Below are 21,674 nucleotides of genomic sequence, written 5' to 3'. Positions count from 1 at the left end.
ATTGCTCCTCAGTCCTGCCACCCTTCACTGATATTTGTTTTTCACTTCTCCAAAAGACCGTTTCACACTGTCCCCTATCTCCAAAAGCCCATTTAACTCCCCTCCCTTTTCACTTTCAGCCCTTCCTACTTCATGGAGAAAATGGAAGCTATTAGGTAGGAACTCGTCCTCATTTTCCCCTGCAAAATCTACTTACTTCCACATGAGCTCAAGCTCTCCCCTTCCTCCTGTTTCCCAAGTGTCTTTGTTCTTCTCAAAGGCCACCACTCTGTCTCTGCTTAGATCCCATCCACTCTCATGCTCAAGGACTTTGCTCCTGTAGTTACTTCCTCACTCTCTCTCCTTCATAACTCTCTTCTCTGCTGGCTTAGGCCCATCAGTACTGCACACTTTAGAATGTATTACATTTTAATAACAATTCCCCTTGACCTCACGTCCACTCTGCTCTAGTTTCTACTCTCACAGCAAAACTTGTGGGGAAAGTTGTCTGTAGTTGTTCTCTTTCTGATCTTCATTGTCTGCTCAGTCCCCTCCAGGGTACTTGGCTTTGCCCTATTCCAGAAGGCCTGCTCTTGTCAATTACCAAACTCTTGTGTTATAAATGGCCTTTTGCGTGACCTCTCAAGAGCAGTCTTTTTTTTTTTTTTAACCTTATAGATTCTATAACAGCACTCTTGACTGATTTCAACCATTTATTCCCCATAAAAGTACCAAGAATTAGATGATATTATTACCGTCCCAATTTTTCAGAGGAGGAAACAGAGGCCCCAAGGTCATGGAGCTAGTAATTGGTGAAATCAAAATTTAACTTTTCTCTGTCAAATATTTTATGCTGGTTCCACTACACCCCATCACCTTTTCTGAGAGCTCCAAAGTTTTCATCTGCTTTGAACTTTGAACTCTGCTTGACTGTAAAATAAGAGAGGTTAATCTTTGGATCCTCTGATATCCTGAGCCTAGAAACCTCAAAACATTTCCTAGGTTCTTGACCACCAGCTCCTTCCTTAAAACTTCATACTCTGCTCTTAGAGGGGCACAAAGAAGGGATGGTTGTTGAATACAAACATTTATACTGGGGCCTTCTGGGGCCAGGGATCCCCTTCCCTTTCTGCCTACTTCCTATATCAAACCGAGGGTTCTCAATGTGTTTGGGCTTGTAATGAAATGCTGTAAAATACTGGAATTTAAAATTCCATAATTCCAACTAGGACATCTTTACCAGCAGGAAATCTATTAAAGTAACATCTAACTGCATAGAAGCTGTCTGAAAGAAGTGACTATGAAAGGTAGCGTGTGTTGGGGACAGGGAGTGATGGTCATGAATTTGTCAAGTTGTGTGAAAATCAAGAGCATTTAAGAGGAGGAGAGCTGACATATAGAACACAAAACTTAGAGAAGTGCCAACCTGAGGGTGATTAAGCAGGTAGTTCACAGCTTCTTCAAAGTACTCCAGATGTAGGTTCTCCATGCCCGTGGGGAGGTCTTCATAGTTACAATAAGCCAGAGCCATCACAGCAAAACCCTTCCCAGCCAGCAGACTAGCTCGATATTCCAGAAGGCCACCTCCAACTCCAAAAATGTCCACAATTCCAGGAAAGGGCCCAGGTTCTTAGGAAGAAACAAAACAAAAAACTGTTCTTGAAACTCTTTGCACTGGTGTCAGAGCCATTTATTGCCTCCTTGGTGATGTCATATTTTTCTGTTGACAATCAGAAATGCTGAAAGACTGGTCTTCAAAGATGCACGTGTTTTGGACTAATTCTACATTCCCCTATACACCCAGAGCCTCAAAGTAATTTACAGACAATGAAAACAGCAAAGTCATTGCCCTCTACCCACTACCCTCAAAGTAAAACAGTGCCAAATGCTAGTGAGGATATGGAGCAACTGGATCTCTCATACATTGCGGGTGGTGTGAAAATTAATAAAGGAATTCTAACAATGGATTTCAGAGGACAGAAGGGGAACTCTCATGCGGTACCACACCACATCAGTTATAGGAAGAACTGTCAATTGCAGATCACAACAGAAGAATCATCAACAGGAAAGAATCATCAATCAGAGGACCCAATAAGAAAAGATGTACATGACATCCCTTCCAACAGATCAACTACCCCAGCAACTTAGCCAATGAGAAACCTATCAACCCTGAACTCTGATTTTTCTACAATGGACTTTTATTCAAAACAACCCCTCCTGACTTCCTCCTTTATGTCTATGAAATAACTTTCCTCTCATTTTGTTGGGCTTCCCTATGGTTTTTGCCATGGCTTGCTGACCCGAATTGCAATTCTTTGCTATTCCAGAATTAACCTATTTTTGCTAGTAAAATAATTGCTTAATTTTTCAGGTCACTATTACTTGGTGATCAGAAGTGGGACCCAGGGAAGACCCCCAACAACTCCCAGGCTGCTGAGGAAACAGGAGCCAGTACTCACAGAGCCCAATGAACTCACTGCCTTCTAGCGGACCCTAGAGTTTGAGGGTAAGTCTGTCCTGGATTTTAAGCTCCATTCTGTGCATTTTGAGCTCTCCAGGCTTTATTCAGAATCTGTTTAAAGGCTCTGTCCTTTCTGAGAATACTCCTTTGGCTTTTGGGCTGATTCCTTTAGGAACTGGGCTATGCCTATTGGGACTGTGCTGTTTAGGATTTTTTCTTTTGCTCTAGAGAAAAACATTAAGAAATAGAATCCCCATCATCAAAATGCTTCGAAGATGCCCCCTTTCTGTGATCCTAGCTGATTTTGTATTTGAAACCTTGGTCTCTCCTCCTGTGCATTTCTAACTAAATGGATCGACTTAATCAAAAGTAATTTAGAACACCAGTCAACATTATGGGGAACTTTGGAACTCCCCAAACTTAACTTTTCCTAAAACTGAATTGGATGCCTATTTTGATTGGCCATTTGAGGCTTCCAAACATTATCAGGAATCTAGAAATTACCTCTATAAAATACAGTTTCTAAATTAACTAAGTCAAACAACTGAGGAAAGTAACAAGTCTTCTGAGGCCCCTCGCCCTCTCCCTTCTACGCCAGACACTTGGAAGCCACCTTATTGTGCTCAGGCCCCACGTCCAGTGCCACCCTCCTCCTTCCTTCTGCACTGTCTTCACTGCTTCTTTACCCTCAGTTTCCCCATTCTAATTCTCTGGCTAAATTTCCCTTTTTCCCTGAACTTCTCTCTACTCCCTTCTCCTCTAAGTGAACCTGCCTCTCTAAAGTTAGGTCTTCTAAGGATCCAAATAAACCCCAAATCTCTTATGTTCCCTGGACTAAGGCTGAATTGGGAGCCATAGCTGAAGAGTTTCCTAAAGTATCTGAGGACCCTCCTAGGTTTGCTGAAGAGTTTAATACAGGTATTCAAACTTCCCAACCTGGTTGCTTAGACTTCTGTCAGTTAGTACACCTGCTTGTTGGTGAGAGTCAAGCCGAACACTGGATGAAGCTTACCTGATGGGAACATTCTGAACAGATTTAGAAAAACAAAGCCCTAACTTTTGGAAAAATGCTAGAATGCTTGCTGAAAACCTCTACTGAGCAATTACAGTAGCTTTTCCTAGGCATGTTGACTGGAACAAAATTCAGGCTTGCACAAAAAAATCTGATGAACCTGTTCATGACTATAATTGATTTCAGATTGTTTTCAAAGAAAATTCTGTCTTCCTTCAGATGTTGAATCCACTCAGGTAGTCTTTAACTTTATTAATGTGCTGAGCCAGGATCTTCCTCTTACAGTTAAAAGAACCAGGGTGGAATAGGAAACTTTGTCCACTCCAGATTTAGATAATTTGACAAATCAGCTCGTTTGCACCCCAGATGAGTCAACTAAAAGAAGCACCACTAGAATTCTTAATTTTCAACTTGGGCAACTGAAGGTCCCTAAACAGAGCTAAAAACCTCCTAGTTCCCCTATTACCGCAAAGAGCCAGGACATTGAAAAAAATGTATTTACAGATTTTAGCTCTCTGGGTGCCTTCAGCCCTTAGCCAGCCTTTCCAAAGAGGGGGCTCCCAGGAACTACAGAGGCTCTTCCCAATTCTCCCTCGTGATTGTCTCAGAGAAACAGTTCTCCAGATTGGTGATAAATCTCTCTTCCTTACGGACACACCAGAGATACTCTCATGCACAAATCCCACTTCTATAAAGCAGCCCTGCTTTGGAGTACTGAAACAGTTCAAATAGTGGGGCTCTCTAGTGAATCTCAAGAAGTTCCTGTCTCTGAATCTATCCCCTTTTGTTGAGGCTTTTGAGGGATATGCACCCTTTTCTCCTTAGTTCCTTCACCCTATTCATTTACTAGACCAAGACTTCTTAGAAAAGTACCATGTTAGAATTTCTGTCTCCTAGAAGGGAGAAATAATTCTGGAATTTCACAGTGGCAATCAGAATAGCCAACCAAGTGAATTAAATGACACCTTTTATTGGCTCCATTTCTGACAGCACTATAGCTGAACCTGGGGGACACTAATCAATTGTCCCTTTTGGATCAGCTACCATCTTCTTTATGGGCAAAATCTTCAACTGATGAGGGCCGAATCCACAGTGCATCTCCCATCAAGTGTGAAACATATCCTTCTAAACCTCTCCTGAGAATTAATCAGTACCTTAGAAATAAAGAAGTTTTTCAAGGCATAAAGTCCATAATAGAGGATTACAAGGCTCAAGGCCTCATTATCCCCTGTTAGTCCCTGGAATACTCTTATTTAGTCTGTGAGAAAATCCAATGGCTGAGGCAGAAGGTTTGTCCAGGACTTATGAGCAATAAACAACATTTTTATCCTCCACACCTTGTTGTTCCTAACACCCACACACTACTGACATCCATTCCCAATGAAAGCAAGTTTTTCACTGCAGTTTATTTATACAGTGCATTCCTTAGTATTCCAATTGATAAGGCTAGCCAATACATTTTTACTTTCACTTGGGAAGAAAAGCAATACACCTTGACAGTAATGCCCCAGGTTACACAGGGAGTCCCTCTTCATTTTCACAAGTCTTGAAAGCTGATTTGGATAATATACACTTTTCTGCAGGCTGCACTTTGTTACAGTATGTTAATGATTTGCTTCTCTGCTCTCCTCAGAACCCTTTGTGGGAAGACAGCATCCACCTGTTAAAACTTTTGGCCTTCAAGGGACACACACTCTCCAAAGAAAATTTGCAGTTTGCTCTAACTCGAGTTGGATATTAAGTACACCTTACAATGGCAACACTACATTTGATCCAGGTAGATTTTGTGACATCCTAAACTTCCCAAAACCTAAAATTAAGTTCTAATTATAGGTTTTCTCGGACTAGCTACCTACTCTCAAAATTAATTCCAAATTTTTCTTTTATGGCCCAACCCCTATATACTTTACTAAAAATCCAGTCTTGCCAGAAATTCTAAAATTCCCACTCCCTAGCACTGTACATGCATTAAACAATGTCTATTTGTTGATAAAATGATAGCATTCATGAACAAATATTGGTAGGGAAATATTAATAAGGTCACAAAAAGTACCTACACCTCACTTGACTTTCCTGTGCAAAAGACAGTCCAGGAAAGCCTATATGCACTCTTCCCACACAATTTGAATTGTCTAATGGGCCGTTCACATTTTGGCAAATGGATTTCATACAGCTTCTTCTGTCTCATGGATAAAAATGTTTTATTCACAGTTTGTATGTTTTCTCACTGGACCAGAACTTCCCTCTATAGAGAAGTTACTTCTTCCTCTGTAGCTAAGATTCTGTTTGAGATCATCCCTACCTGGGAACCCCTCTTCAACTGCAATGTGATCAGGGAACCCATTTTACCAGTCTGGTACTTCAATAAGTCTGTGCTGTTTGTCTGGTTTTACACCACTTTCACTGTGCTCTCTTACCATCCTGAATCCTCAGTGTAAATCAAACAAACAAAGGGCACTATTAAGACTCAATGGCAAAATTCGTAGAAACTCTCCAAATACCTTAGCCAGAAATTGCCATTGGTCCTTCTAAATCTCAGATCCACTGCCTTTGGAACTCAAACTCTACCCTTTGAGAGAGTCACAGGATATCCAATGCACCTGGCCCCTGCCACTTTTGATCCGCAGCTGATAAAAGGCGGTATACTTCAATATTGTAAAAGCCTATTTGTTTCCAGTAAAAACAACCATGCTTTGGTAGAGCAGTCTTTTCTCAGTGAGCTCCCAGGGTATGAAGACTTTAAGCATCATACCTTACAACCTGGAGATTTTATCTATTGGAAAAGACACCTCCAGAAAGACGCTTTTAACCTCACTGGAAAGGCCGCTTTTAGGTACTGCTAACCTATCCTTGTGCTGCCAGACTCCAGGGAATACTCTTCATTTCACGTGACATATCTAAAAGAGCACCAAACCCTGACTGGACCTCGTACCATATGAAGACCTAAAGTAAAAATTTCCTGAAATTAAATCAGACAACATCTGACCAGACAAGCTTTGCCAAGATGTCCAGCCTAGGACTGTTAGACAGTTCAGGATTCACAGAAGTCTCTTTTCATCTGAATCATTAACTGACTCCGGATTCTTATCCAAATTCAGGGTCTCTGGACTTGCAACCTTACAGGCTGTATTACTGATAACACATTTGGTTCCTAAAGTTTGTTTGAGATAACAGTACTATTTTAAAACATCTTTGAAGTTTCTCTATCTTCACAAAGAGCTCCTCAGCTATTGCTTTCTGTCTGTGCCCCAAATGTACTCAGTTAATTCTTTCAAACTGAGTGTGCTCTTGCTGTATTCACCATCCTAGTTTGCTTTCATGGCTGCTTTAAATGGGGACTTCCGGGAGGCATATATGACTCTAGGTTTGCCTCCATAGGGAGAACTTTTCTCCCTGCAATCAGAGCAAGTGCCAATAAGTATTTGTTCAGTTGGCAACCTTCAGGCCTACCGTCCTGGTTTAAAACCATGATACAATTTGGAATTGTTATGTTACTTTTGATTCTATATTTGTAGCCTGTCAAACCTATGTTAAAAACAGTGTACCTAATGAGGAGATGATCTCCACTGTTTAGGATCCTGATAAATATTGACTCAAGATGAAAAGTACCTGAAAGTTCTCCCATCTCCCCCTCCTTGTTACTCAAATGTGACTTCAATAGGTTTCTAGTCTCTACAGTTTCCCTCCAACGAAGGACATGACAGCCAGGAAAGCTCCCTCCTGGCACCAACAGACAAAAGACTACTGACTCTTCAGCAATCTGTTTGGAGAAAGGTCTTGATTAAAAGGGGAAAACTGTGAAAATTAATAAAAGGAAACCTCACTGAAATGGAGTCAGGAGGCCAGAATGGGGAGCTCTCAGGAGTACCACTCCTTATCAATTACAGGAAGAATTGTCAATTACAGATCACAACAGAAAAATCAACAGGACAGAATCATCAGTTGCAAGCCCCAATGGGAAAAATTGTACAGTGCATCTCCTCTAAGAAATTGACTACTCCAGCAACTCAGCAATGAGAAACCACCATCACCTCAAATTCTCACTTTTCTCCAATGTATTTTTGTTCAAAACAACCCCTCCCAACCTCCTCCTTTTTCTCTGTAAAATATCTTGCCTCTCTTTGGTTTGTTGGATGTGCATATTGTTTTTGCTGTGGCTTGCTTGTCCTAAATTGCAGTTCTCTGCTATTCCCAAATTAACCCATTTTGGCTAGTCAAATAGCTGACTTATTTTTAAGGTCAACAAATGCAAAATGATACAGCCACTTTGGAAAACAGCTGAGCAGTTTTTTGTAAAGTTAAACATATACTTAAGATATGACCCAGCACTCTCACTCCTGGGTTTTTACCCAAGAAAAATGAAAACTTGTGTTCACACAAAAACTTGGATGCATGTGTTTGCAGTGACGTTATTCATAATCTCCAAAGATGTGAAACCCAAATATTCTTCAGCTGGCAAATGAATAAACAAACTGTGGTACATCCATATGATGGGAAACTTCTAAGAGACAAGAAGAAGAAACTACTAATATAGGTAGCAACACAAATAAATCTCAAATGCATTATGCTAGACTCAAAAAGCTACTTACTGTATGATTCTAGTTATTGGATATTTTCACCATTTATATAAAAAGTTTGTATTTGGTGTGCAAAATTTAAAGAATAATAAAGCAAACACTTTATACCCAACACTTCAAGAAATAACTCTGTTCTTACCATCAAAGCCCCCAAAGTACCTGTGCCCTTTCCCTCACTTTCCACTACCATGGATTTTGTCTCTTGATTTTCTTACAATATTATACTTACATATGTATCTTAAATGGCATTTTGTTTATTTGCTTATTTTTTGAGTTTTATCTAAATGTAATGATACTGAATGTGTTCCTTGGGGACTTATTTCAATGAACACTGTTTTTGAGATTCATCCATGTTGATTCTTGTAACTGCAGTTTAATCCCTTTTCCTGCTGTAAATGTACCTCAATTTATTCATTAGTTCTATAGGTGACAGACATTTGGTCTGTTTTTGCTCTTAGAAACATTAATACCTCTTGGTGCACATGTACCAGGAGTAGAATGACATAGTTAACTTTCTAAAAGCAAATTGCTTCCAGAGCAGATGAATAACTATATTCCTTTTATGTGAGTTCCTTTCCCTCCACATATTTGTTAACAATTGGTAATGTTAGATTTCTACGTTTTGGTAAATATTGAGGGTGTGAAATGTAGTGTATAGGTTTGGTTTGCAATTCTGATTCCTAATTAGGATAAGTATATTTTAATTTTTTCATTGGCCAGTTGCTTTGTATATAATGATAAAATTAACCAGTAATTTCAGGTGACTTCCAGTGGATAGAAAGAGGCCTTCCTCCTTCATGCTAATTTTCTTACATCTTAGTATACTGTGGGAGTTAAAACTGTTGACTGAAATAAAATCACACAGCATGAGAGATGCGAGTTAGGTTTCATTTGGGGCAAAATGAGGACTATAGCCTGGGAGACAGCATTTTAGATAGCTCTGCATAACTGCTCCAAACAGGTAGGGGGAACATCATTATTATATATGATTTTAGTCAGCGGGGGAAGGTGCAGTCCAGCCCACATTTAGGCAGAGGCTTGCTGCTAGTCATAAGGAGCAGATGTCACCATTAATAATTTTAGTGTTTTTCTAGATATGGGAGACACGAGAATTTATAAAATCTTCTCCTGAAAAAAATCTATCTGAAGGCCTGTTCTGCCAGTTTTGCCCAGAGCAGAGTGCCTCATTCCTGATCTCGATCCTGAACAACTGTCAGGGTGTGTTGAACAGCTGCAGCAGCTCATGATTTAATCCTTGTAGAGAGAGGTGACAAATGCCAATTTTTAGTTGGCAGAAACAAAGTTGCAAAATTGCGAAACTTGAAAGAAAACGTTAAAGACTGGATACCTCAAACTTTTTTTTTTTTTTTTTAATATAACTGTCTTTCCCCTTTCCTTGTGATGTCCTTTATCTGACCGCTCAGTTTTGGAGCCACAGAACCACCTCCCCAGCCTGCCTCACAGTCCATTCCCGTCTTCCCAAAAATTTCAGGCCCCCCCTGGCTTCCGGAATGTTGGGAGCTACCTACTATCCTTTCTTTTGTCTCTCAGAGACAAGAGGAAGGCAGTCAGAAACAGCCTGGGAAGCTGGCGGCTCACCTGGCGGCAGGAAGAGCGTGGCGCGCACCCGGCCCGCGCGCACCGGCTCGCGCCGCACCCCGGGCGGCAGGAAGTCGCGCTCGTGCACCGTCTGGCCCAGGAGCCGCCCGGTGTCGGGCTCGTGGCCATCGAGCACCTCCAGTTTCACGGCGAAGGGCGTCTGCACGTCTCGCTTCACCAGCCTCAGCACGGGTTTCTCAGGCTCCAGGGCCCAGAAGAGCCCCATGGGCTCGAGCCCCGCAAAGCTGCCGCCCAGCGCGGGCGCGCGCCCCAGGTCCAGCCCGCCGTGGGCGTCGGCGCAGTAGCGCGCGTGGGCCCGAAAGAGCGCGCTCTTCTCGTCGCGCAGGGACGCGCGCAGCGTGACCCGCTGCCCCGGGGCCAGGCCGCGCACGGCGATGCGCACCGGCTCATCCCAGCAGCAGCGGCCCTCGGGCTCCAGCGTTATTGTCGCCACCATCCGGGCAGGAGCCCAAGAGATTGGGTCACAGGGTCTCAGCTCTGTGGGTCCTGCCAGCCGTGGCCACCTTGTCAGGCACCACTGGCAGAATCTGGACCGTCGCAGGAGAGCCGGAAATGAGGCCACCATTTTGATCTCGGATCAACTGAACAGGCTGTGGAGCAATTTAGAAACTGGTAGGGCTGCTCTGGCGGCACGCTGCCTATTTGCAGCCTAAGCGCCCAGTGGGGCAGAGCAGCCTGCTAAAATTGAGTTTGGAGGGCCGAAGTCCAGCCAGTCAGTGGCCTACCTTCCAAAGCAAGAGGGAAACTACACAGAGGAACTTTATGTTGGGAAGGAATTTCCTGGCTCGTGCAGAGCGGGCTGGACCAGGCCTGCCCTTGAGGGAAATTGGTACTTAGCAAAGTTACAGTAGCCAAACTTAATAGCCAAGAGGAGTGGACTGGAATTGAGTTTTATCACTTTGTTAAGCAATTCACACTGGCTAATGAACATAGTACTTTTCTTTTTAAATGTGCACCAAGGTGTTTTACCTGTGTATTATCTGTGTATATACTTGCTTTCCACACCATCCCACATCTAAGAGGCCTGGCCTCTTACTAGTTGTATGACCTTAGCGTCATCCCTTCTGGATGTAAAAATCGCCAAATGAGGTAATAGTTAATGTTTTGTTATATTGGTCTCTCATGTTGCTCCATTTAGGCAAATCTTATCTCTCTCTCACCCTGGACCTTCTCACCTTTTCCCACTTTTTCATAAGCTGTGGGTTCCACCCAGTGGTGAATTTTTCATCGGATTTAACTGCAGGTGTCTTACAAGGCCTTGAATTTGATTTTACATTTATAAATTCATATCCTTTTTAATTAGAGAAGCCTGCAAATTGTATAAACGTAAAGCCCACCAAATTCGTGTTTGCCTCTGCTCCTAATAAGGTCACCCCCATGAGCTTTCCCAGAAACTTTTTACCTAGTTTCAGATGTTCTCTTGTCCCCCTGGTCATTAACCATCCAACTCCCTTTAGTTCCAATTACTTTTGTACTGGTTCTGTGGGATACTTCACAGTACATTTATTTTTTTCACAAGAGTCTCAGAAACTAAAGAATTTAATTAATAACAGCTAACTCTTAATCCTTACGAGAACCTTAGGAGAAAATTAAGGCCCAGAGTGGTGGCCTGATTTGCTGAAGATTACACAGCTAGAATGTGGAAATGCTGGGATTTATACCTTTACAATCCGATTCCAAAGCCCTTTCTCTAAACCATTATGCTCTAATTGCCTTTCACATGATGGTGTTCTATGTCAGAGATTTGGGAAACACTCATATACTGTTGGTAGATACATACACTGGTATGACTTTTTCAGAGCAATCTGAATAAGAATATTTAACAGATGCATTCTCTTTGATTCACAATTCCCCTGCTAGAAATTTCTCCTAAGTAAATATTCATAAATGCATGTAAATACTTGGCTATATCAGTGCTTATATCGTTTTAACAGAGGAAAAGTTAGAAACAAACTAGCAATATAAATTTGGTTTAATCAATTTAATTGTAATATAACTGTGTAAAAGGAGAGCAGTAGCCATTAAAAATGATACAGCAGAAGAATATGAGGAAATTTTCATAACATTGAAAGCATGTAAAGAACAATTTGTAGAACTTAAATATATATATAAACATTTTTAAAAACGAATAGTAGAAGCGGGGAAGGTATAGCTCAGGTGGTAGAGCACATGCTTAGCATGCATAAGGTCCTGGGTTCAAACCCCAGTACCTCTTCTAAAAAAATAAGTAAATGAATAAACCTAATTACCTGACCCCTCAAAAAAGAAAGAAGAGAAAAAACAACATATACAAAAAAAAAAAAAAAAAAAAAAAAAGACTAGTAGAAAACTACCCTAAACTATTGTGTCTTAGGCTTTGGGGTATTATGAGCAGTTTTAATTTTCTTCTTTCTCCAACATTTCTACCACAGGGGAAAAAAAACAAATCCATAGCTTTTATAATTAAACAGGGTTGAAAAAAAAAAAACCTGGTAATATACAAAGATAAAATTTACCATTTAAAAATGCATATTTAACTAAGTACATTCCACATTGTTGTGCAACCTTTGACACTATCCATCTCCTTTTTCACCACCCAAACTGAAATTCTGTACCTATTAAAAAACAACTCCCCATCCTTCCCTCTCCACCACAGCCCCTGAGAATCACTATTCCACTTTCTGTCTCTATGATTTGACAATTTTAAATACCTTATATAAGTGGAATCATACAGTATTTGTCCTTTTGTGTCTGGTTTATTTCACTTTGCATAATGCCTTCCAGGTTCATCCATGTATGTACATATATCAGCATTTTATTCTTTTTTTTTTCATTAATTTATTTTGGGGGGGGGATGAGGTAATTAGGTTTACTTTTTAATTTTTTTTTTTTGGAGGGGGTACTGGGGATTGAACCCAGGACCTTGTGTGTACTAGGCATGTGCTCTACCACTTAAGCCCTACCCTCCCCCCCATTCTTTTTTAAGGCTAAATAATATTCCATTGTATGTATATAACACATTTTGTTTATCCATTCATCCACTGATAGACATTTAGGTTGTTTCCACCTTTTGGCTATTGTGAATATGCTGCTATGAACATGGGTGTACAAACACCTGTATGAGCCCCTACTTTCAATTCTTTGGGTGTATACCCAGAAGTGGAATTGCTGGATTACATGGTAATTTTGTTTAATTTTTTGAGGAACCTTAACCAGGGTTTTAATGTTTAATTTTTTAAGTCTTTCAGTCATTTCATCTCAGAGAACATGTCCTTTCACCCTTTTTGTGAGGGTCCCAGGATCTGAGCACAAATTGAGGCACTAAAGTCAGTGCTCAGGTTGGTCAGCAAGAGGTGGTGACCACCTGAATAGCACAGCCCTAGGTCAACTAGAAGACAGAACCTTATACCCAGAAATCCTCCTTACTGTCATGACAAATCAGTTCTTTTCACAAGGGGAATCCGGAAGACCAGTATTCTGTAGGCCTGGAATCTTATTATTAAGAATATAGGACTTGAAGAGTACCCTTGTAAAAACAGTGTTATTGGCTGATAATCTGGCCAGAATTTGGGGAGCAGGAGAGATGGAATTGAATGGTGTGAAGGAAGGAGATTAAGCAGGGGCAGAGATGAAAGAGGAATGGGAAAGGCCCCAAAGACACTCATTCTGCTTTACCATTTGTTCTGTCAGCCTGGTGGTCTGAAGCATGCCAGAAATGGGTGTTCATGTGTTCCCTGCTTTGCCTCTTTCTCGGTAGGACTTATGAACCAATATTGAGGGGGTGGGGGGATAATGAGCTGCATAGACCTAGAAATTTATTTTTCAAAGGATGACCAAGAAATCGATTTGGCCCCCAACCATTAAGTACAATGCAATTTCTCAAAGCTCACTTTACAAAGAAGATAATTAATAAGTAGCTGAAGACATCCCTGCTTGAACGGGCAGGTTCTCTGAGTAGCCTCAGGGAATTCTAAACAGATGGTTGCTTGGTAACCAATAAAAGCAGCTTTGGAACCTAAAACTAAGGAAGGTTAAGATGGCAGAACCTTGCTTCCCTTTGAAGATTGTGCGTGGGAAGCTATTTTGAAGGTAATTTCAAAACACCGATGCTTCATTAATATGTGAAGGAGCTTATTAGCATCAGCTGATTAAAGACAACCAGAAGTAGTTGAAAAGATTTTGGAAGAGGTGCCAAAGGATCAGTAGTGCTTCAGGTACTAATCAGCACTGATCTTAGTCTCTTTTCTCTGGACCTCAGGTTTCTGGGGTTTTTTTCTTTTAATTGAACTACAGTTGATTTAGAATGTTGTGTTAGCTTTAGGTGTTCAGCAAAGTGATTCAGATACATGTATATATATTCCTTTTCAGATTTTTTCCATTATAGGTTATTACAAGATATTGAATATAGTTCCCTGTGCTACATAGTAGGTCCTTGTTGCTTATCTATTTTATATATAGTAGTGTGTATCTGTTAATCCCAAACTCCTAATTTATCCCACCCTCCCTGCCTTTCCTCTTTGGTAACCATAAATCTGTTTTCTATGTCTGGCAGTCTATTTCTGTTTTGTAAATAAGTTCATTTGTATCATTTTTTTAGATTCCACATGTAAATGATATCATATGATATTTATTTTTCTCTCTCTGATATACTTCACTTAGTAGGATAATCTCCAGGTCCATCCATATTGCTGCAAATGGCATTATTTCATTCTTTTTTGTGGCTGAGGAATATTCCACTGTGTATGTATATGTGTGTGTGTGTGTGTGTGTGTGTGTATGTGTACACATACATACCACATCTTCTTTATCCGTTTTACTGTCAATGGACATTTAGCTTGCTTCTGTGCCATGGCGATTGTAAATAGTGCTGCTATAAGCATTGAAGTGCATGTATCTTTTCGAATTAGAGTTTCCTCCAGATATATGCCCAGGAGTGGGATTGCTGGATCATAGGGTAAGTCTATTTTAGTTTTTTAAGGAACTACCATAGTTCTCCATAATGGCTGCATCAATTTACATTCTCATCAGCAGTAGGACAGTTCCCTTTTCTCCACACCGTCTCCAGCACTTACCATTTGTGGACTTTTGAATGATGGCCATTTTGACTGGTGTGAGATGATACCTCATTGTGGTTTTGATTTGCATTTCTCTAATGATTAACGATGTTGAGCATCTTTTCGTGTATTTATTGGCTATCTGTATGTCTTCTTTGGAGAAATATCTACTTAGGTCTTCTGCCCAATTTTTGATTGCGTTGTTTATTTTTTTGATACTGAGCTATATGAGCTGTTTGTGTATTTTGGAAATCAATCCTTTGTCACTCGCATCATTTGCAAATATTTCCTCCCATTCCGTAGGTTGTCTTTTTTTTTCTTTTTTAAGTGGTTTCCTTTGCTGTGCAAAAGCTTTTTGAAGTTTAATTAGGTCCCATTTGTTTCTTTATATTTCCATTACTCTAGGAGACAGATAAAAAAAAATTGTTGCAATTTATGTCAGAGTGTTCTGTCTATGTTTTTCTCTTGGAGGCTTATAGTATTCGATCTTACATTTAGGTCTTTAATCCATTTTATTTTTGTATATGGTGTCAGAGAATGTTCTAATTTCATTCTTTTACATGTAGCTTCTGGACCTCAATTTTGAAATCTGTACTATAAAAGAGTTGGAACAGATCTTCTTTAAGGTAGAGTTTCCAGAGTAATCTCAGGAGACAGCAGTATATCTGTGTTAGTGCATGGCAAAGAATGGTAATTAGAAAGTTGAGGGGAAAAAAAATGAAGGGAACTTTCTGGTAAGAGGCAGCAGAGAGAGGGGATTTGAAATAAGGCAGATTAAAAAGCTGTGTTCCCTGATCCTGCTCTCCCCAGTAGCCAAGCTTCCTTCATAAATCTCACAGGTACCTCCTGGGGATGTTGTTTCTCTAAATTTAATGTGTATTGGAACCTCTGAGAGCTTGTTAAAATGCAGATTTCTAGGTCTCACTTGCAGCCTACTGCATCAATATTCAGGAGTCTTGGACATAAGGATCTGTATTTTAACAAACTCCTCAGATAGCTTGATGCAGAAGGTCCTTTAACCATATCTAACACTTTCCCAGAAGCTGACTGTCCCCTCTTGGGCCCAACCTCAGAAATTCAGAGTCTGTTGGGGGAGATGAGAGTATATTACTTTTTTAAAGCTCTCAGAAGATACTGTGCTAAGGTTACAGCTTTTTCTTCTGTGGCAGTTTCCACTGCTTTAATAACAAGAAAAAAAAAAAGATATTACTCCTTTTAGCATGCATTATTTATTTAGCCCATTTCAATTATTTCTGCAGAATAAAGGCACCACACCACGGGGTGAGGGGAGAGGACTGGGAAGGTGACTAGGAGAGTGGAGCTAAATTTGGAACTGCTATCTGAGCTAGCACCCATTTTGATTCTGGATTCTTACACCAGGCTTTAACTGGAGGCATGTAGCATAAACCTTCCAACCCTACCCTTGCCTGTCCAGCCAAGTTCTAGAAGTGCAAGAGATGGTGCTAGTGGTTGCTGCTTACCAGATTACAGGGCCTGGTCTGCAGTTACACCAGGTTTGAATAACTTTAGGGTGCTACTTATTCAATTTCTTATGCTGTCAGTGCACAAAAGCACCTAAGACCTGCCACTCTGCTTTTGGTTCTTAAGGGCCATTTGTTGGGAGTGGACCCTGCCTCAGTGTTGATCCAGGTAACATTTAGTTTGGATAATATGGAGCTTCCAAACTCTGTTTGTAGGTTTTTTCTTCCTTCTCTATGCATCTTCTCTTTTCATTGCCTAGGGCCCTAGTATTCCTAGACTGTTCCCTAAGTGCCCAGTGTCTGTGGGGCCTCAGCGACTTGCCTTCTATTAGCCATGCTCTAAATCAATAATAAAAATTCCTCACATTTATGTAATACTTTGCAGCTTGCAAAGAACTTCCATACATGTTCCCTAATTTTGAGCTTTATATCAACACTAAACTAGAACAGGTATCAGACTCTATTTTTAGACTGACAAACAGGCAAACCAAGGATATTAAATCATTTGCCCAGGATAACATGATTGGGAAGTGCAGAACATGGCCTGACACTTGTCTTCTGACTCTTTAAAGTCTGTCCAGGACAAGACTCTTCTGACAGACCTTAAGACAATTTGTCCTGTCCCAGTTCCATTATAATACATATCTATCATGTGTTTCCTTCTTTTTCAACAAGCTGTCATCTTAGATGATGATAACTATTCCTTGAGATTTATAATAACTGATAATGATAATATGGTATTCTTTCTGGGATGTTGGCATTGTAACTAAAGATTCTATATGTCACAGGCTAAAGGGCATATATCTGAGGACACCCAAAGTCATTCTATATAGGTAGTCATCTTGGGGTAAAATCAGTCCTCACTCTGTTTTTCAAGTGTTCAGGATCAAAATGTCCCCTGATTTAAGAGCAAGATATTGACACATTGATATGTTAAGAATGATACACCTAATTAAACTAATAAGCTTTTGTACAGCAAAGGAAACATTAAGCAAAACAAAAAGAGAACCTACAGAATGGGAGAAAATATTTGCAAAAGATGAGATTGACAAGGGCTTAATTTTCAGAATGTATAAACAGCTCATACAACTTAATAAAAAAACAAACAACCCAATCCAAAAATGGGCAGAAGACCTAAACAAGCAGTTCTCCAGTGAAGACATACAAATGGCCAATAGGCACTTGAAAAAATGCTCAATATCACTAATTATCAGAGAATGCAAGTCAAAACTACAATGAGGTATTACCTCATGCTAGTCAAAATGGTCATCATTCAAAAGTCCACAAATGGTAAGTGCTGGAGAGGGTGTGGAGAAAAGGGAACCCTCCTACACTACTGGTGTGAATGCAGTTTGGTAGCAGCTGTTATGGAAGACAGTATGGATATTCTTCAAAAGACTAAAAATAGACTTACTCTATGGTCCAGCAATTCCACTCCTGAGCATATATCCAGAGGAAACCTTAATCCAAAAAGATACATGCACCCCAATGTTCATAGCAGCACTATTTAAAATAGCTAAGACATGGAAACAACCTAAATGTCCATTGACAGATGACTGCATAAAGAAGTTGTGGTATATTTATACAGTGGAATACTACTCAGCCATAAAAAATAAAATCAGACCACTTGCAGCAACATGGATGGACATGGAGATTGTCATTTTAAGTGAAATAAGCCATAAAGAGAAAGAAAAATGCCATATGATATCACTTATATGTGGAATCTAAAAAAAAAAGATACAAATGAACTTATTTACAAAACAGAAACAGACTCACAGACATAGAAAACAAACAAGGTTACTGGGGGGAAGAGGGTGGGAAGGGATAAATTGGGAGTTCAAGATTTGCAGACATTAACTAATATATATAAAATAGATAAATAGCAAGTTCATACTGTATAGCACAGGGAACTATGTTCAATATCTTGTCGTAACTTATGGTGAAAAAGAATATGAAAACAAATATATGTATGTTCATGTATGATTGGAGCATTATGCTGTACACCAGAAATTGATGCAACATTGCAAACTGACTATACTTCAATACAAATATATACAAATTAAATTAAATTAAATTTTAAAAATAAAGCACAAACTTAAGGGGAAAAAAAAGAATGATACAATGTTCTATTAGGAAATATACAAGGAAGGAAGACACTAATATTGTTTTCATCTAGCAATTCATTTTCAACCAGTGAGAGCAGGCACTGTTTAAGGAGAAATATCACCTGTTGACCACCCTCTAGGCTTGCCCTAATTTTTCTAGTCTAACTTTTTAAATAGTGCCCTGTGGCCATGTTGCCTTCATGGTTGTGAAGAGATGGAACAACTAAATTTAACCTTATATGCAAAAATTTCTGGAGGGGTATCACATTAATCATGTGTGACTTAATCTGAGTTAGGTTATTAATTCTGGCCTAGTGACATCTAGATAAAAGCTGACCCCTAACAAAAAGAAACACACCAAGAGGTCAGATTTAATACACAGAAGACAATGGAACAAATCAAGCCCTAAGGAGAGAAGGTATTGTGCTGGGTATTGTGCAAGAAAGAAAGGAGTCAGATCTAGGCTAACGGGCACCTTGTGCAAAGGAAAGGAAAGGCACAAAGCATGACAGGACACCGAATAATGGCCTCACCTTCTTGCTTAATGTTTGCGGGGAGGCCTACCTGCCCCTGGGAATGGCAAGGCCAACACAATGACTGGTGGAGAGTGGAGCCTAAGCCAAAGCCAGTGTGGCACAGAAGTGCTCTGGGGTTGGAATCTGGCAGGTGGCTTTGAAGCCTGACTCTTCTACTTACGGTCCATGTGGTCTGAAGTAATTTACCTACTTCTGTGAGCCTCTGCTTCTTCCCATAGGTAATAAAGACCATAATATCTTCCCAGTGTAAAGCCTTTAGCAAAGTACTCCATAATTGCCAGATATCATTGTAAGGCTGAGGAAGTGCTTCAGAAGGAATATTTTTTTAAAGCACTAACTCTAGGGATATGTTCTCTACAGTGTTTTCCATGCTAGCTAGAACCTGGAAACAGCTTGCCCACAAATTAAGGAAATCTAAGGTGACTTACCTACTTGATAAAATATTCTGCAGCTATAAAACACTGAAGACTATGTAGCAATATGGAAAAGTACTGGGTGATTCTGAAGGACAGCATACTGGAGATGTGGTCCTTTCAGTGCAGTTACAGCCAAATACTTAATGATGTGAGGTGTCACAGGGTTAAAAGTTAAAATAACTGGAATGGACTAGCAGGAATTTATAAATTCTTGTATCACACGGAGACCTGGATAGGTCAAGAAAGAGTTATGGAGCAGGAAGGAATTGAGCCAGGCCTGGAATAATGGATAGAATTTGTGTCAAGTATGGAAGAAAGGCTATTTCATGTAGAGGTCACAGAAGGAAGCTCTACTTGTGGAGGGAAGGCCACTGGGAGAAGAGCTAGAAGAGTGGAGAGAAGAGGTTACATGTTAGGACAAGGTCACAAACTGGGGTCACACTCAGGGAGAACCCTGAGTGTCAGGCTGAGTTGTCTGAACTTTACACTGTAAGCTTTTTGAAGAGGGAGAAAGCAATGTTTGGGGGAGAACTAGAAGCCTGGGATGCTGTTGAAAAGCCACAATCCCTCATAAGGAGATGAGGGCTGAGCTGTGGGACAAATGTAAGAACTAGAAGCAAAGGTCTGACACAAGGAATACTTCAAATGTTGCAGTCTTTCTTTTGTCCTTCTAATTTCCATGGCCTCCCCCATCCCCCAATCTGTTCTCCAAGTTCTCTTCTTACTGTACTGCTGTGGGCTCCCAATTTCTGCTGACCCAGAGCTCTCACCAGTTCCTCCCACCCGCTTAACAGGTGCGCCTCCAGGCCTTCCTCTGGACCAGGCAGTGTGGAAGGAAGCATTTGCTGAGAAACAATGACTAGGACCCAAAAGGGGAAGTCCTTTCTCTCCCACCGTTTCCATCAGTCACTCCCTCCACGGCTGGGATGGGGCATGATTCTCTACTTGAAACCAAGAAACAAGGAGTGCTCCTCCATTTCCAGCGTGCCTCCAGTCCTCCACTTCAGTCCGCAGCGTTGTGCACATGTCAAGAGCCAATATTTCAAAAAGGCGGCTGCAAACTTCAGCTTTTCTCAGGAGGTGGTATGGCAGCGAGGGCTTCCCAGTGTTCCTTATAGCCAATACAGCTTTGACCATCTCTACAATGCAGACAACATCATTCAGCCTCCCCAGATCAGGAAGGCCAGACCTGAGAAACCTGTCAGCCTCAAGTTCCTGGATTCTTCAGGCCCCTCAACAAGGGTCACCTCCCAGGCTATGAAGATGGAAAGTGCTGCCAATCTTAAGAAGCTGAAGAAATCAAAGCCAGGAAGTGCAGTCCAGGAAGCATCTGGCCCTCTTGTTCTTAGTCCCAGTAGGGATCCAGACATGCTGGATCTGTCACTTTCTCCAGATGTGACCCTGGAAGAGAGGGGAGCCTGGCTTCCACCTCCTGAGAAGGAGGCCAGAGCCTGGGAGGCTGTTGTGCTGGAAAAGCTTAACAAGCGCACTGCCCGATGGATCCAGAACAAGCGTCCTCTGAGGCCTGGGGTGTCCCCCAGTAAGTGGCAGAGCTTCTTGCGCCAGCAATATGACTGGAGCCACATCCGGGATGAGCTCACTTCCACCAGTGACCTGGAGCTCTTGAAACAACTGGAGGAAGAGGAGACAGCAGAATTTGAGGATCGAAGTGTCATCCTGCCCACCCAGGAGAAAAAGCCAGAGCTGCTGCTTCCTGTCTATTACAGGTATATTGGCTGGGGACTCAGTTGTGCCTTTGAGAATCCCTGGCTCCCCTTCAAGGACTCCTGGGTGGGCTCACACTCCTTATTTCAGAAGGCACTCTCCCATTAGACTCTTACGTTTTCCACCAACAACCTGCTTTCTCAGATTTCCATAAAGTAGGGTTTATCCATCTTGGTACTGTTGACATCCTTGATTGGACAATTCTTTGTTGAGGGGGGCTGGTCCTGTGCACTGCAGGATGTTTAGCAGCATCCCACTGGATGCCAGTAGCACCCTCCAATTGTGACAACCCAAGATGTCTCCAGACATTGACATATGTCCCTTTGAGGAACAAAATCGCTCCTAGTTGAGAACCACTGCCTATAAAAGAATGCAATTCTCAGCCTTTCCCAGCAGACTTAACCATTCTGCTGTTCCAGTTACTATCCAGGTGCTCCGAGAAATGTGTCCATGATGAGAGTGAGGAAGGCAGAGACCTCATGGCTCTGGTCCTGCTTCACTTTGAATAAGGAGTCAGTGTCACTGACTCAGAACTGACTGGCAGCAGGATAGAGAACTAAGCAACCCAAGAGAGGAGGATAACTGCGCATTTCTCAGATTGCGTCCTTCTCATTTATAGCTAGAGGGACGACTGGGGCTGTTATAATCTCCTTGATTCCCAAAATTGAACTAAAAATAAGTGAAAAGGTTTATTCATTTATTGGGCAAATATAAATTGCATTCCCACTA

The 21,674-nt window shown here is 41.1% G+C and overlaps 2 protein-coding genes across 5 annotated transcripts in view; one reads left to right on the top strand and one right to left on the bottom strand.

Annotated features, from left to right (window-relative positions):
• Positions 1-21,674, top strand: part of HEATR4 (HEAT repeat containing 4) — a 51,518-nt gene that overhangs the window by 814 nt on the left and 29,030 nt on the right. Inside the window, 2 exon segments of the mRNA XM_032482326.1 lie at positions 2,351-2,485; positions 20,015-20,947. Of these exon segments, the coding sequence (XP_032338217.1) occupies positions 20,076-20,947 (872 nt within the window). The 5' untranslated portion in view covers positions 2,351-2,485; positions 20,015-20,075.
• LOC102507701 (acyl-coenzyme A thioesterase 1) overlaps positions 1-21,674 on the bottom strand; it is a 45,445-nt gene that overhangs the window by 7,101 nt on the left and 16,670 nt on the right. For 2 of the 4 annotated variants that reach the window (XM_032482330.1, XM_032482329.1), the window contains exons 1-2: positions 9,629-10,647; positions 1,405-1,608 (exon numbers count right to left, since the gene is read on the bottom strand). In XM_032482330.1, coding sequence (XP_032338221.1) covers positions 1,405-1,608; positions 9,629-10,214 — 790 coding nt within the window. In that variant the 5' untranslated portion in view covers positions 10,215-10,647. Of the gene's footprint in view, positions 1-1,404; positions 1,609-9,628; positions 10,648-21,674 lie in introns of those variants that run through there. The other 2 variants (XM_032482328.1, XM_032482331.1) reach the window with 2 other exon arrangements.

The sequence above is a fragment of the Camelus ferus genome, chromosome 6 (genome assembly GCF_009834535.1).
Source record: "Camelus ferus isolate YT-003-E chromosome 6, BCGSAC_Cfer_1.0, whole genome shotgun sequence".
Lineage (NCBI taxonomy): Eukaryota > Metazoa > Chordata > Mammalia > Artiodactyla > Camelidae > Camelus > Camelus ferus.
The sequence above is the reverse complement of the archived record's forward strand: the minus strand, read 5'-3'. Positions and strand labels throughout refer to the sequence as shown.